Source organism: Babylonia areolata, chromosome 1, assembly GCF_041734735.1.
Source record: "Babylonia areolata isolate BAREFJ2019XMU chromosome 1, ASM4173473v1, whole genome shotgun sequence".
Taxonomy (NCBI): domain Eukaryota; kingdom Metazoa; phylum Mollusca; class Gastropoda; order Neogastropoda; family Buccinidae; genus Babylonia; species Babylonia areolata.
The window spans coordinates 90503480-90518235 of NC_134876.1; the positions used below are offsets into that span (position 1 = coordinate 90503480).

The 14756-nt window shown below is 38.7% G+C and overlaps 1 protein-coding gene across 3 annotated transcripts in view; it reads left to right on the forward strand.

Moving 5' to 3' along the window:
- LOC143294131 (protein FAM149B1-like) overlaps window positions 1–3023 on the forward strand; it is a 121205-nt gene extending 118182 nt beyond the window's left edge. For all 3 annotated transcript variants that reach the window (XM_076605578.1, XM_076605570.1, XM_076605562.1), the window contains exon 15: window positions 1274–3023. In XM_076605578.1, the coding sequence (XP_076461693.1) occupies window positions 1274–1341 (68 nt within the window). In that variant the 3' untranslated portion in view covers window positions 1342–3023. The remainder of the gene's footprint in view (window positions 1–1273) is intronic.
- Window positions 3024–14756: the final 11733 nt, after the last annotated feature.

Genomic DNA, 14756 nt, shown 5'->3' on the forward strand with positions numbered 1-14756 from the left:
AGTTTTGAAAAGACCTAAAGGAAGGAAAGTAGGCCGTATTGTCAGTTGTTTTAAAGACAGTTCAGTAGAATACACTGAAAATCAATCCATCGTTCTTAACCAATCTCAGCAGTCCTTCACTGTTTGCACAATGTATTAACATGGGATAGTATTAGGAGAAAAGCTGTCATAGCCTTTTTTCCACCCTTTTTTATATATATATATAAATATTATTTTAAAGCATGTGGTATGCAACATTTTAGATCATTTTAGACAATCCATGAATGACATCTGAATTAAATGACGATAATTCAGGTCGTCAAAAAGCAAAACTTAGGTGACATTTTACTGTTGTAAATTTACAACTTGTCCACCCTTCCCCAACCATACCCTAATCCCAGCCATGACTTCCACAATGTATTTCTCCTTCTCTATGATTCCCACCTAGCGTGCACCCAAACTACCCTTACCTGTCAACATAAGTCTATTTCTGTCCACGTTAATTTTGAATGTCTATTTTTACAAGAAGACTCCTAGTAAAGATATACATGTGTTGATAATTTTTTTACACTTGGGGGTTTGCCTGCTTCCACCCAGTCTATGTGTTTGTCTGTCTCTGTTTACCATCTGTATGAAGCTCTGTTTGAATGCATCATATCTGCATGCTTAAGGCTGTTGAATATTCCAGTTTACATGCGTCATTATCATTCATTCACACACACATGGGGTGCCAAATGAAAAAGTATCCTACAGGCCCTTTGGGTGTGAGTGTATCTGTGTGTGTGTGTGTGTGTGCAGCTCATATCAAGAAAGATGTGTATGGACCTCAAATTTAAAGACAATTTGTCAAAAGTCCAATTTTTTTAATTAATTTGCTTTAAAGTCTGGCCAGTTAACAATGGATTTTTTTTTATTCTTGCACTTTTTCTTCAAGTGGGCAGTTTTGCCAAAACATTTGCCATGCAGTAAAATGTGTTCCAACATTGCTTAGTCATTCTGGGTGGCATTTTCTGGAAATGTTGCAGCCACTTATTTTGAGATTTTGTCTCATTGTATATATGTAATTCATGTGATGATAAATCAGCTAAAAAAAAAATTAAAAAAATTCTTTAAACACCTGTATTGTAGTAGTAGATTGAAGATAATGTATGAATCAGATACCAAGTTGCCTTGCATTTATTTCTTTTATTATGAAGCCTTGTTAAGCAAACTTTTTCATTTTTCATTTGGTGCACACATATGTGTGAATGCATACACATGTATTTTATGTATGTATCTGTTGGTTGTATTCCAGTTCCCAGCGCCCCAAGCTACACCACCAGCTTTCTCAAGCGGATCCGGATGCGAAGCTTGCGAAACTGACCTCTCCCTACCAACCTTGCCTACCTCTGCCTGTCTCCTCCCAAGCCATGTGGCATCCTCCCTCACACTGCACACAATGGCTGGCCATGATGGCGTCACTGTGTTCGTGGGTGTGTGCAGCAAGTCTCTGCAACCCACGCTGGAACACTGGCTCCTCTGCTGATTTGGATTGTGCTCAGTGCCTGTAGAATTTTTTTTTTTTTTTTAATTCTGTTCACCTGAAGCAGTGTTGTGTGCCAAGAGCTGTGGGCAGAAGGGAGTGTTCCAGCAGCGCAAGTGGTGATGGGAGGTTCCCTGGTGTGATGCTGCAGAACATGTCAGGTGGACACCAACATGTCAGCCACAGCAGGGGGAATGGTGCAGGTACCAGCAGGTGGGTGTCCGGGCTTTCTCAAAGTGAGAACGTCAGTGCTGCAGCAGATGCACAGAAACGGTCACCAACACTGGCCGTGTTTTGTGGTGTGAGATTGTCGATGTGGCAAGTTCCAGCCAAGCTGTGACTGCCCCCCCCACCCCTTCCACACTCACCGTGCTGTACCCATGTCTCTTCCATCATCACCACAGCCATGCGTGCAGGAAGACCATGTTTCTGGATACTGTGTTCAACAGGCAGCTTTTGTGACAAGTGGATGGCAGGCAGTGGTCCACAGCTTGGGATTGTTCCAGCAGAAAAACAGACCTGTCCATGCTTGTCCCCTCTGACTGTACAGAACCTTGTTCCCTGTTTGTCGTTACCATCCAGAAACTGAACAGCATCATGCTTCGACGGCACAATGTGTATTGTTCATTTCCAGTCACTGGACCACAGGGAGATATATGGCCTTTGTGGGAGGAAGGAGTATCTCACATGAGTTTCAATGGGATTGTCAGAGTGAAACTTATCTAATCACAGTGATTTTTTTTTTTTTTTTATACTATAAACATGAAATCTCAGTGACTGTGCATGAGATAGAATAGAGCATCCAAACAAATCCATGTGGATATTTCTTTGGGGGCAACAAAGAAACACAGAGCTATTGTTTGAAAGTGGATGCTATGTTGTGATTTCTTCGTGTACATACATTGATAGCCCCATAAACAAACAAACTTCAGTATGGCAGCTGAAGGTTTGCTTTACTGAGATCAAAAGAGAAAATATGAACATGTGCCTGTGATTTTCTCAGGAAAAAGATTTTGAAATCGTATTTCGTAATGGATTACTGTAAATAGTGTTGGTGTTGACGTTACAGTGTCACAGATGTTTTTGAAAAGTTAAATAATTTTAGACAAGCAAAATCAAACAGACTTGAGAAAGTATATGCAGCGTTGTTTTCTCATAAGGTTGCTGGAAGAAGTTAAATGTTTAAGCACTGGAGTGCAGATTTGTGTGATTGAGTGTCTTGGCCTTTTCATTTGCCAAGTGTTTTCTGACATTTTCATTTCCTGTGCGTTTGAAACATTGTGAATTATATGCAATATGTTTATGTTCAACAATTTAAGTATGACAAGTATCATAGTTTTCAGACTTTGACACCTTTTTAAAAAAAAAATTCTGTCTGAATTTTCATTTAATCCAAAGTGTCATATCTGTGGTAAAGTTCCTTTTTTCTTCTGTATTTGCTGCAGTCATTCATAAAGTCTAAATTCAGGATCACAGTCCACATGAACAGTTCAAAGCATTGAACATCAGCTCTAAAAAGCTGTTTTTATAGTTGGGAATAAATGGAAAGGGTAGGGGTGAGGGGAGGTATTAGAGGGGGGGGGGGTTGGGGGGGGGGGGGGAGGGATGACAGAACAGGATTTAGCTCCTGTTACACTTTTTTTTTCTTTTTTCTTTTTTTTGGTCTAAAAGTGTAAAGGTCATCCATCTGTGACATCATTAGTTCATGTGTTCACAATTAGCTGTTAGTTATATCAATATTGACTGACAAGAGGTGAAACTTACAAACTTATCTGTATCATTAATGACTCCAACTCAGACTGAGGAAGGATATTTTTCTTCTTCTTTCCACTGCTTTTTCAGACAAACTGTTCAGTATGACCATCAGTTGTGGAAACATTAAACCATCATGAATCATATCCTGTACTTATGCCGTCAGTGTTCAGTTCTTCAGGTTATCTTGGCTGCAGCCAGTATTTTAGATGATTTGACAGAACAGCTACATATATGCACATACACTGGACATGAAGACAGTCATAAAATTATAAGTTTTGTCTTGCGTTAAACATAAACAAACAATTGCAAGTATCCTCTGGGATAAAAACTTTTGGGGGGGGAGGTGGGGGGGGGGGGGAGGGATTCACAAATATCAAAGTATGTCACAAATGATGAGAAACTTGATAGTAATTTTCCAGGCATATTTATTTGTAGAAGAAATGGCATTTCTGTAGTCTTAAGGATTTCAGGACACTGTATTTCATAAACGCCTGTGTCTTTACTCACTAAACGGATGGTGTAATTGGCAGGGTGTATTTCACAGCACACGATTTATCTTTGTGAAAGAAAAAAGGGAGGTAGTTGTGTATAGAACTTTTCAGCAGAACTGAATGACATGGAGCCTGGCCAGTCAAAAAAAAAAAAAGGGGGGGGGGGGGGGAGGGGGGAGGTGTTTGGGGTTATATCGTTATGAATCATAGTCGATATCTTTTTCTTATGATCAAAGTTTTGCATTCTGTTTATACATGCTATTTCTCCACTTTAAAAAAAAAATTTTTTAAGTGATTGAAGATTTGTTTTCAGTTTGACTTTGTTTTCATGCTCTTTTATTACACTTGGTTGATATCTTGTATTTGATAAATTGTAACATTTGATGTAATCTCATGATTCCTAAGTAACAGTGGTTAGAGTCACACTGCCAAAGGTTTCATTCTTTTTCTTTTTTTTTTTCAATATTAGAATTGTCTCACTAAAATTCAAGAACACCTGACAAACTTTTTCTAGTGGAACTGCTTGGGTGACTTCTTAATTAGCACATCTATTCCTGTTTTGTAAGTGCTTTGTTATTGTTAGTTACATGCATAACGGGTCACTCAGAGAAAGAAGGATAAAGTGTCTGCATGACATAAAGCAAGGTACATTTGACTCTGTGTGCGTGTGTGTGAGACATTTAAAAAAAAAAAAAAAAGGTAATTCATTGTGTGTATGTGAGAACGAGTGTGCGTTTGTGCTCCCAACTTTTTTTTTTTTTTTTTTTTTTTTTTTTAAAGGGGCTCATTTGATGAAAAGGGTGCCTTTGTGTGTCTTTAGAAAAACAGAAAAAAAAGGATGGTGAGGGTTATACTTTATCATAGTAAGCAGGTGTCAATCGTTGTGTGTGTGTGTGTGGATGGCATACAAGTGCGAGTGTATGCGATGTTAACAAGGTTCGTTACAACTGTTAGCGTATGTTTAGGTTGGGAGTAAAAGGAGTAGCAGCAATAGTACTCAACAGACAAACCAGAAGTTGGCCTCAGGGATAAGGTTATCTGCAGTTTCATTTTCATAGTTCATTTAATCTGTTTCATAATATCATTCAATAATCATTTTAAAACTTTGCTTGTTCTTTCAAGTGATACAAATGATGTAATATCATATTATGTCACACACTTGTCCCACTCAATAGTATGTGTTCTTCAAAGCATTTTCAAACTTTGATTACTGGAAAAATTAGATGATTATCTGCTTCTACTCATCTGTGGAATGTTCGCCAAGAGGAAGCTAGAGAATCTGAGCGCTCTGGTTTGAATCACACCAACGGTCGCTAGTATTTTCTTCCCCTCCACTAAACCTTGAGTGGTGGTCTGGACGCTAGTCATTTGGATGAGACGATAAACTTGTGTCCCGTGTGCAGCATGCATTTAGCGCACGTAAAAGAACCCACAGCAACAAAAGGGTTGTCGCTGGCAAAAGTCTGTAGAAAAATCCACTTCGATAGGAAAATTAAAAAAATTTCAGGCAGAAAAAAATACAAAAAAAATTTTTTTGACAAAATTGAGCTATACAAAATTATCAAATACTGAGTGGTTTTACAGATAAAGTATAAAATGTGAACAGTCAAAATGAAAAAAAACAAAACAGTATGTTATCTTCTTTCCTCTACCAGAATTGGATGAACCAAGTGTGTATCATGTGACAGAGACAATGGATTCATACCAATTAATATATATACCGGTAGATAGATACATGTGTGTGTGTGTGTGTGCAGAGAGAGAGTGTGTGTGAGAGAGAGACAGATATCAGAGTTCTAAATTTTTAGTATCCTTAACAGAACCAACAATCGTACATGATCAGAGTTGCATACAACTGACCACTCAAAGTTAGCTTGAAAATAAAGACTTTGTCCTGTAGATCATGGTTAAACTGATTAACAAAGATGTTTGTCAGTGTTGAAAAGGTTAGAAAGTGCCCATGGAGGCTCTTCTCAATTTCAAAACTGCAAATTCAGTGAGAAAAATGCCTGTTACATGGCATTATTAAAGGACAACTCCACTTGTAATGGCACGTTTATTACAGATAATTGTTGCATGGGAAATAACTAGTTTTCCTTCCTCTGGAGGGAAAATAGGCAATCACTGAAGAGATTGGCAATCTTTACCGTTAAACTGTTTTGGGAAAACAGTAAATCTATTTATCAGGTATTTATAAAGACCTGATTGTCAAAGTATGGCAACATCAAAAGAAGCGATTGTGGTCGGTGGATGAAAAATAATCAGCAGTGGAAAACTTCAAACAAGATCTGGGTCAAATTTACTGAAATGATTATATATATATATATATATTATACATGTAGAGATAAGAGAGAGAGAGAGAGAAACCCTCATGATATAAGATGCAGTGTGTGTGAGAGACAGATAGGGTACTTAGTAAAAATAATTATACATAACAAAGCAAATACAAATAACGAAGATCTGAGCGAGTCTTTGAGTATTCAGTTGTTTTTTTATTTGTAAAAGACCGCAGTCAATTTTAACAGCTGAACAATAGGACCACACACCAGTTTATGTTATGCTGAAGCAGTCCTCTTTAAAGCAAACTAAATTTGTCCCACAAAGTACAGTATGCACTACATCTTGTGTCTGTCTTGCAACTAACATTCAGATTCTTTTTAACAAAACTCATTTGTTCTATGATATTCTCTCTCTCTCTCTCTCTGATCCCAGGTAGATCTGATCTTCCTGAACTCGTCTATCTTCCTGAACCTAAAAAAGGCCATTTACAACATTGCAAACTGATTTACGATTTCATAAAACCCCCTTCATCCCTATCCCCATACTTCCCCGCACCCCTGTTTTGTAAATAAATAAATTCTGTAACTTTTCCATTGATCTGCTTAAAATCGATGCAGTTTTACACAAAACAGAAAAAGCATTTTAGCCAGCTGCTGTGGTGAAGTGGTTAGCATCGCAGTCTGACAAATGTGAAGATGTGGGTTCGATTCCCAATTGAGGTGGGGGGGTTTCACGCCGTGGCCAGCTCCTACCCAGAGCTGAGTGTGCTAAAGGTTTAATGGGAAGACTGGGACCACACAATTGTGTATCATCCACTTCACGGATGCATCTTTGGGTGTGTTGCTCTAATTTCCTAACACTGCAAGTGTCTGTATCTCTAGGGCCAAGTTATTGTCAGAATATAGTTATGTAAGGAAGAGTACTGCCCTGTCAGTGCCCCAAACCTAAAATGGACCATGTTGCTACATCCTCTTCCTCCATCATCGATCAAAAATAATTTTTCAAATTCTGTGGCCTTTCATGCCCTGCTTTCATGGTAGCCCAAGTTTTGATCCCCATCCACTTCAGTTCTTGGGGTGAGTCCTGTCAAGGTTGTTGGAGTTGGCAGCTTCATGGGGGACTGTTATTGTAGGGACATAGTGGCATTCTCCAGATTGGGGGAAATGCTCACTCACTCCGGTTCCACGTTATGCTGTTATTGTCGTCAGTGGGAGGCTTGGAAGGTGGTGTCCAAAGTACGGTTAATTCAGAACAGGCACTATTGAACACCCCAAAAGTAACTCAGCATCAGTGCAGCATCTTCTCTGGTGTGGCCTCCTGGCAATCCAACATTGACAGTTCTCTGTGGACTGCTGATGCTGGGACTGTAACAGCTGAACCCTGGTGCGGCTGTGAATGGGGGACTCAATGGGTGGTGTGGGAGTAATGCTACATAACAGTGCTGATGCTGGGACTGTAACAGCTGAACCCTGGTGCGGCTGTGAATGGGGGACTCAATGAGTGGTGTGGGAGTAATGCTACATAACAGTGCTGATGCTGGGACTGTAACAGCTGAACCCTGGTGCGGCTGTGAATGGGGGACTCAATGGGTGGTGTGGGAGTAATGCTACATAACAGTGCTGATGCTGGGACTGTAACAGCTGAACCCTGGTGCGGCTGTGAATGGGGGACTCAATGAGTGGTGTGGGAGTAATGCTACATAACAGTGCTGATGCTGGGACTGTAACAGCTGAACCCTGGTGCGGCTGTGAATGGGGGACTCAATGAGTGGTGTGGGAGTAATGCTACATAACAGTGCTGATGATGGGACAGCAAAAAAAGACACAAAAACATTAAAACTTGCCAGTTTAACCATTTGTATATATGTGCAGAATTTTGTGACAATCAGTCATTTATCTCCATTTTTTCTCACACATTGATATCTTGATTTTTGTTAGTGATAATTCTTCCCTCTTCTAAATTGTCTAATTTTTCAGATATATCTCAGTTTTGACTTTTGTTTAAGAAACTGTTCTTCCTTAGCATTACACATTGATCACTGGATTGTAAGGTCATGAGTAAACACTCACATGGATGTGTTTTTGCAGGTGTGCATATGTATGTGCATGCATGTACATGTGGGCATGCTTTTACATGCTCTTGATGTGTCCAGTAATCTGCGTCTCTTCTGCAGAAATTCACAAGCCTACTCAGGTTTACTTTGTGTATGTATGTCCATGTTGCTTTGTTTCTGACTTTGTAATTTTACTAACATGTAAGGCAGCTTTATATGGAGTATAATTATTGATAAAATGATTTTACATTGTGTTTGTTTCTTCTTCTGACCGGAAGCTCTCTTGTAAGTAAAAAAAAAATAATAATAAATAAAAATTAAAAAAAAAGAAAACGAAATGTTTCCCTTACCAGTAGATGATCAGAGTATGTACACTGGTTGAATCGGGATGCTCTGTCAGATGGTTTTCTCATGCTAAGTTTTAAAATATACACCATCAGCTTCCTCGACCTCACCAACCCATCTCCACTACCATCCACTCCCACATCACCAACCCCCTCCCCTGTCCTCTCCCATTTCTCTTTCCAAAACCTGCTCAATGTCATGGGTCAGGGTGATGGTGTTCTTTTTGTCTGGTTTGGTTTTGTTGTGTTTTTTCTTATGTCCAGCAACTACAGAAATAAGAGCCCTGTACATGAGCTGCAGTTGATGTTTTGAGTTTGGCATTGTGCAGATTAAGAGATTTTAATAGTCATGAACAGTTAGGGCATCATTGATATTTTGGGTTATGTTTTACTCCCCCTCCCCTCCACCCCCAAAGTTTTCCAATCACTCAAATAACTAATTTTGTGTGATTTACTGAAACTGTTCCATTGTGTCATATTGTCGGAGCATTCGTTTCTTTTTGTTTGTTTTTCTAGTACCAAAATATTTGTCTTTTCTGAGCAATTCCAAAGATTTGGCAACTTATAAAATTGCTATATTTGCAACTGTTTCTCTCTGTCTGTTTGCGTATGTGCATGCTTGAGAGTGGTGAGTGAGTGTGAGTGTGTGTGTGTGTGTGCATGTGTACATGCATGCATGAAAGTTAAGTGAACTCAAGGTGTTATCCGACAGTGTACACTAACAAAGCATGATTTTGTGTGTGTGTGTGTGTGTGTGTGTGTTTGTGTGTTTTTCACTATATTATTTTGGGTGTACCACTGTTCTTTTTGTGATGTGGATTGTGTGCACGTCAAGTCAAAAGAAACACTTGAGAGAATGTATCATTCTTTGTCAAGACACAATCTGTAATGCTACAACATCTGTGAATCTTATTGAAATGACTTGAATGTCTGAAATAAGTGAAACAAATTTCTCCAGTATCGTTATAGCTGTAAATAAACTGAATTTAAACATTTAATTCTTTGAACTGAGTCTACATGTGTAAGTATGTGTGTCGCATGTATGTCACATTAATGAAAAAACTTGATAGGAAAGATGAACAAGTTGCATACTTGTTACAAACTTGTTCATTATTAACTCTCAAACAAAATGCATGCTTTTTAAATTCTCTCGTGAGTACTATGTTGAAAAAACAAAGGATATAAAATAAAGGCAAAACTGATCAGTGTAACGTAAAGAGCAATGTGAACAGATATTGTGAACTCAATATTACATAAATGTTACACATATACACACCCAAATGTGCGTAACTACTATACATAAACATATTTACACACGCATTCATACACACAGACATCCTTCAGCATCCAGAGGCTATGGAGTAGTGCTCTTGGTGGTTTCTGATACACACATACACATATACCCTTAACATGCTCAGAGAAGAGATGAATTTTCAGACCAGATATAAAAGAGGCAGGGTAGCCAGTGTCAGAGGTTGTCAGGGAGTCTGTTCACATTTTGGGGGCTTGAAAAGAAAAAGATCTTTGTTGAAAACAAAAATCTACATTATAAAATACAGCATAAGCACAACGCATTTAGTTTTATCTAAATCTATGTACATGTTGAAACTATCAATGTCCGGAGCTAAAATCACATCTCTACTTCCTCAGTTTTCTGCAGTTCACTTACCCCTGACAGTGCTGCAAATGTGGTTTACCTCACGGCACCACTTTCATCACTTTCTTCCTTTCATGAGAACCTTTAGCTGTCTATCAACACTTCCATACAAAACTATAAGACTGTGACAGACAAACCCAGGTGTGGCTGTGTATGAGGGGGCTTTGGAATTAGCAATGTGGGAGTAATGCTACTGAAATGGTGCAGATGATGGGGAAAAAACCCATAAACTTTGGTGTTTGTGTTGACAAAAACTTTCTTGTGTTAATCTGCATTTACTATGTGCAGTTCAAATGCATATCAGTTGGTACTGGCAGCCTTGCTTGCTAAACTGAAGCCAAGACTAAAAAACATCGATTTTGCCCATATTCCCCAAGCCTGTAACTTGAGTGATGATTAAGAAATAAAGATACGTTTTATATAGAATAAAATAAAGTTCACTTTCTCCTCTTTCCAATGCTGTTTTTGTTTTTCATCTGTATTTTATCTTTGCTGAATAAAAGAGTAAAAAATCAGGGGTAGTCGAAAGGCTTCTTGCATGCCATGGCCGACTGCTCCGACACAAATCGCGTCAACTTGTTTTCACGTCTCTCTTTTCTTCGCTTGGCTTGCCTGTCCCATTTTATCTATAGTGCTATTTTTAGCACAGCTGTGTTTGTTGAACCTCATCTTTCCAGTGAATATTAGTTCAATTTGCAAAACCGCATATTGCGATTAAAGCGCATAAAAAACGATTTTCGCTTGACTTTAAACTTAAAATTCTCAAAATCGGTAATAAATACAATAGTAAATACAGATATTAAAGAGAAGCTTTTTTAATTTCCTTTCAAAAGGTATACACAACTACCATGTGATATTACTGGTGCAGATAAGCATGAGCAGCTGTGCATCATTTGGATGTGGAAATGGCAGTCGCAGCCGAGTCAAACTTGAACAACGATCTTGGTTGGTTCTGAAACCTTTGAGTTCGTTTGATTTTACTATTACACTGTTGATTATATTATTGATAAACATTGAAGATGGGGTATTTTTCATAAATGTATGCACAAAAGTGCTTGATCATTGGGAATACCCCATACTGCCGCACCTCGTTTTGACTCTAACTGAAGCAACGATCATTTTTAGTTGTTTTTTTTCATGATGGAATTAATGATTTAATCAGCAGATATAATCTATGGTAGTGGTTTCACTTTTATTTACAAAACATAAATTATTACACTTTTTTTCCATTTTTCCAGAACATCATAATTCTTACAACTTGATAATGTGATTTTAAAAAACAAAAAGTAAAGAAAGAAAGAAAAAAAATTGCTGAATGTGACCTTTAATTAAAAAGTCATGGTAGTGTCTGTGTCTTTCTCTCTATTGTCTGTGTCTGTCAGAGAGAAAGAATAGTGATGTGTATTTGTGCATGTGCGTCTGTCCAGTTAAAAAAAGGAAGAATTTGATGTTTAATTTTACAGATCATATGCAATAGATCTGAAATAATTTTCTTCAAACTGAATTATTGCTGTACCCCATTTTAAAGGCCTTACTCAGCTGAATACAAATCACTTTATTTCATATATAGCTTGATAAACAAAGAAACTGCACCTGTTGCTATTTTCACAAATTTTGCTGTGTGAGAAAATCAATAAAACGATCAGGTAATATAGCTGGAAAAAAATTAGGCATCTTTACTATAAACAAAATATCATTTTCCTTAATTTTTAGCTGTCTCTGCTGTTCGGTATACATGCAGTGATGCTGGAAAATTGGAGATTTGTCCAAAAGCTAAAAATGACACGCAAAAAGGCTCAATTTCAATGAATTTCATTTGAATGTAACTTTGGTTCTAATACACACAGAATCATAATTTTTGTGGTGGGATGTTTGTTTTGACTTACAGTTTTAATCTAAGCTTGTTTAAATGTTTTAACAGAATTTACAATTTTTTAAAAAAGGCTGCCGGTACCTAATATCAGAACACATGTCCAAAACACTTAGCACATGCCTCATACTCTCAGAACACATATAACAACTTTTTTGCTCGCCATAGAAGGAAAAAACTATTGAATATGCAAAGTGCCTTTTTGATGGATTTCTCAAAATAAACAAACATTAATCCTTTCTGCTCAGTGAAAGCAACACCATCAAGAAAGCAACAACAACAACAAAAGAAAACTTGCAATAGATAAAAGTTAAACAATCTGTCTGTTCCAGACAGACCAACAAGTACCAAAGACACCACAAGTACTTCAGCAGAAGTCTATCAACAAGAGTATCCTTTGCTTTCTGACACTTATTTATATTTGTATTTCTTTTTATCACAACAGATTTCTCTGTGTGAAATTCGGGCTGCTCTCCCCAGGGAGAGCGCGTCGCTACACTACAGCGCCACCCATTTTTTTTGTATTTTTTCCTGCGCGTAGTTTTATTTGTTTTTCCTATCGAAGTGGATTTTTCTACAGAATTTTGCCAGGAACAACCCTTTTGTTGCCATGGGTTCTTTTACGTGCGCTAAATGCATGCTGCACACGGGACCTCGGTTTATCGTCTCATCCAAATGACTAGCGTCCAGACCACCACTCAAGGTCTAGTGGAGGGGGAGAAAATATCGGCGGCTGAACCGTGATTCGAACCAGTGCACTCAGATTCTCTCGCTTCCAAGGCGGATGCATTACCTCTAGGCCATCAACACCAGTTAGAATACACTCGGGCAGACTGGTGCAGAAACCAACTAAATATAGAACAATTTACAGACTTTGTCAATTTGAAGCACATGTACCCGATGTGCTCATAGGCCTATTTTGATTTTGACATTTCAGTGATTTACCAGTGCTCACAGGCCTATTTGATTTGAACAAACTAAACGTATTATAAGACATTGCTTATAATTATTGATCTTTTATTTTCTTTGCACTGCAACATTCTGGGGGGAGCCGTGTCGCATTACAATTATTATTGTATAACGTCACATGTGTTTTGGTTACTGTTTTGGTTTTCAGTTTTCATATTCTGAACCGCGAGCTATTGTTTTAGTATTTTTGTTTTGGTATTCAGTTGAGTTGACCCCGACAGTCAATGATGGTTTGATTCTTATTAAAAGATCTCAAATATTATCTGTTTTTATGTGTTGCTTCACTATCAAAAAAAAAAAAAGTACCAATGAAAGCCATCAGGGCAGTGAATTCATATCCACTGTGTCTAGGGCTCAGCACAGGAAGGCAGTGAATTCATATCCACTGTGTTGTCTAGGGCTCAGCACAGGAAGGCAGTGAATTCATATCCACTGTGTCTAGGGCTCAGCACAGGAAGGCAGTGAATTCATATCCACTGTGTTGTCTAGGGCTCAGCACAGGAAGGCAGTGAATTCATATCCACTGTGTCTAGGGCTCAGCACAGGAAGGCAGTGAATTCATATCCACTGTGTCTAGGGCTCAGCACAGGAAGGCAGTGAATTCATATCCACTGTGTCTAGGGCTCAGCACAGAAAGGCAGTGAATTCATATCCACTGTGTCTAGGGCTCAGCACAGAAAGGCAGTGAATTCATATCCACTGTGTTGTCTAGGGCTCAGCACAGAAAGGCAGTGAATTCATATCCACTGTGTTGTCTAGGGCTCAGCACAGAAAGGCAGGGCCCAGTCGTTTCCTTCCAACATTTTGACCTTCCCCAACTGAAGTCAGGTACCCTTTCACACCCTGGGCGGAGTGAGGAAAATCAAAGTGCCTTTTCCATAAAAAAGTGGCAAATACAAATGCTTACTCCATATCTCCTCAATACTGACAAATGACATTTATTACAGTGTTGGTTGTGTGTGGTTTTGCAATACATGCTGCTTTTGGGGCTCCAAATCCAACCAAATCCTTATTACCTACAATTGGAGATGAATGGTGGTACCTTCCCCAAAACTTATGTGAAAATTCTGGAGAATAATAAAGGAGGTACTTCCCAAAATGCCTGACATCTGTCAAATTTCAGCTGGACATTCTCCAAATCTGTAACAATTAAACCTGTAGGAACTAACAGATCTAGAAGTGTCTTTTAACAAACCTTGCTCAGCAGTTTTCCCTTCCCTGTGACCTCTGACGGCTGATGATTCCAGAACAGCCCACATCCCAATCCTTCTGACAACAGTTGTCCAGTCAGCTACTCACTGACAGTCTGTGTCAGCTGACAGTCCAACATATTTTACATTCTTTTTTTTTGTTTGTTTAGTGACATATGGTGAACCAAAGCTTTGAAGAGATCAACCAGTCAGTCTACAGGTTGTCCAGTTGCATACAGACAGTGTCCAGGTCAGTGTAGAATCGCTTTTCTGCCACCAGCTTTGGGTTAACACGAAGACTGACAGGCAGACAGACCGGCAGAAAGTATGGAGGCTGGTTGTGTATGCCCCTTGTCACAAATCTGTCACACACAGCCAAGGAATACATGTCCTTATGTGCACCCAAACTCCACATCAAAAGGTGCAGCAGTTGTGCAGAATGCCAGAAGGAAAAGGTAAGGGAGACAATAAACAAGATGGTATGATAGGATGAATGAAATAAAGAGAAAATATTGCTTTTCCTCTCTTTCACTGAACTTCCACCAAATCAGTGACTAAAACATGCTGTGATGGAGTTTGCAGTGGTGAGAATTTCAAACACACTGCCCGAGTTTGTTCTCTTTGTTTTCTGTTGTCTGACAGGTGC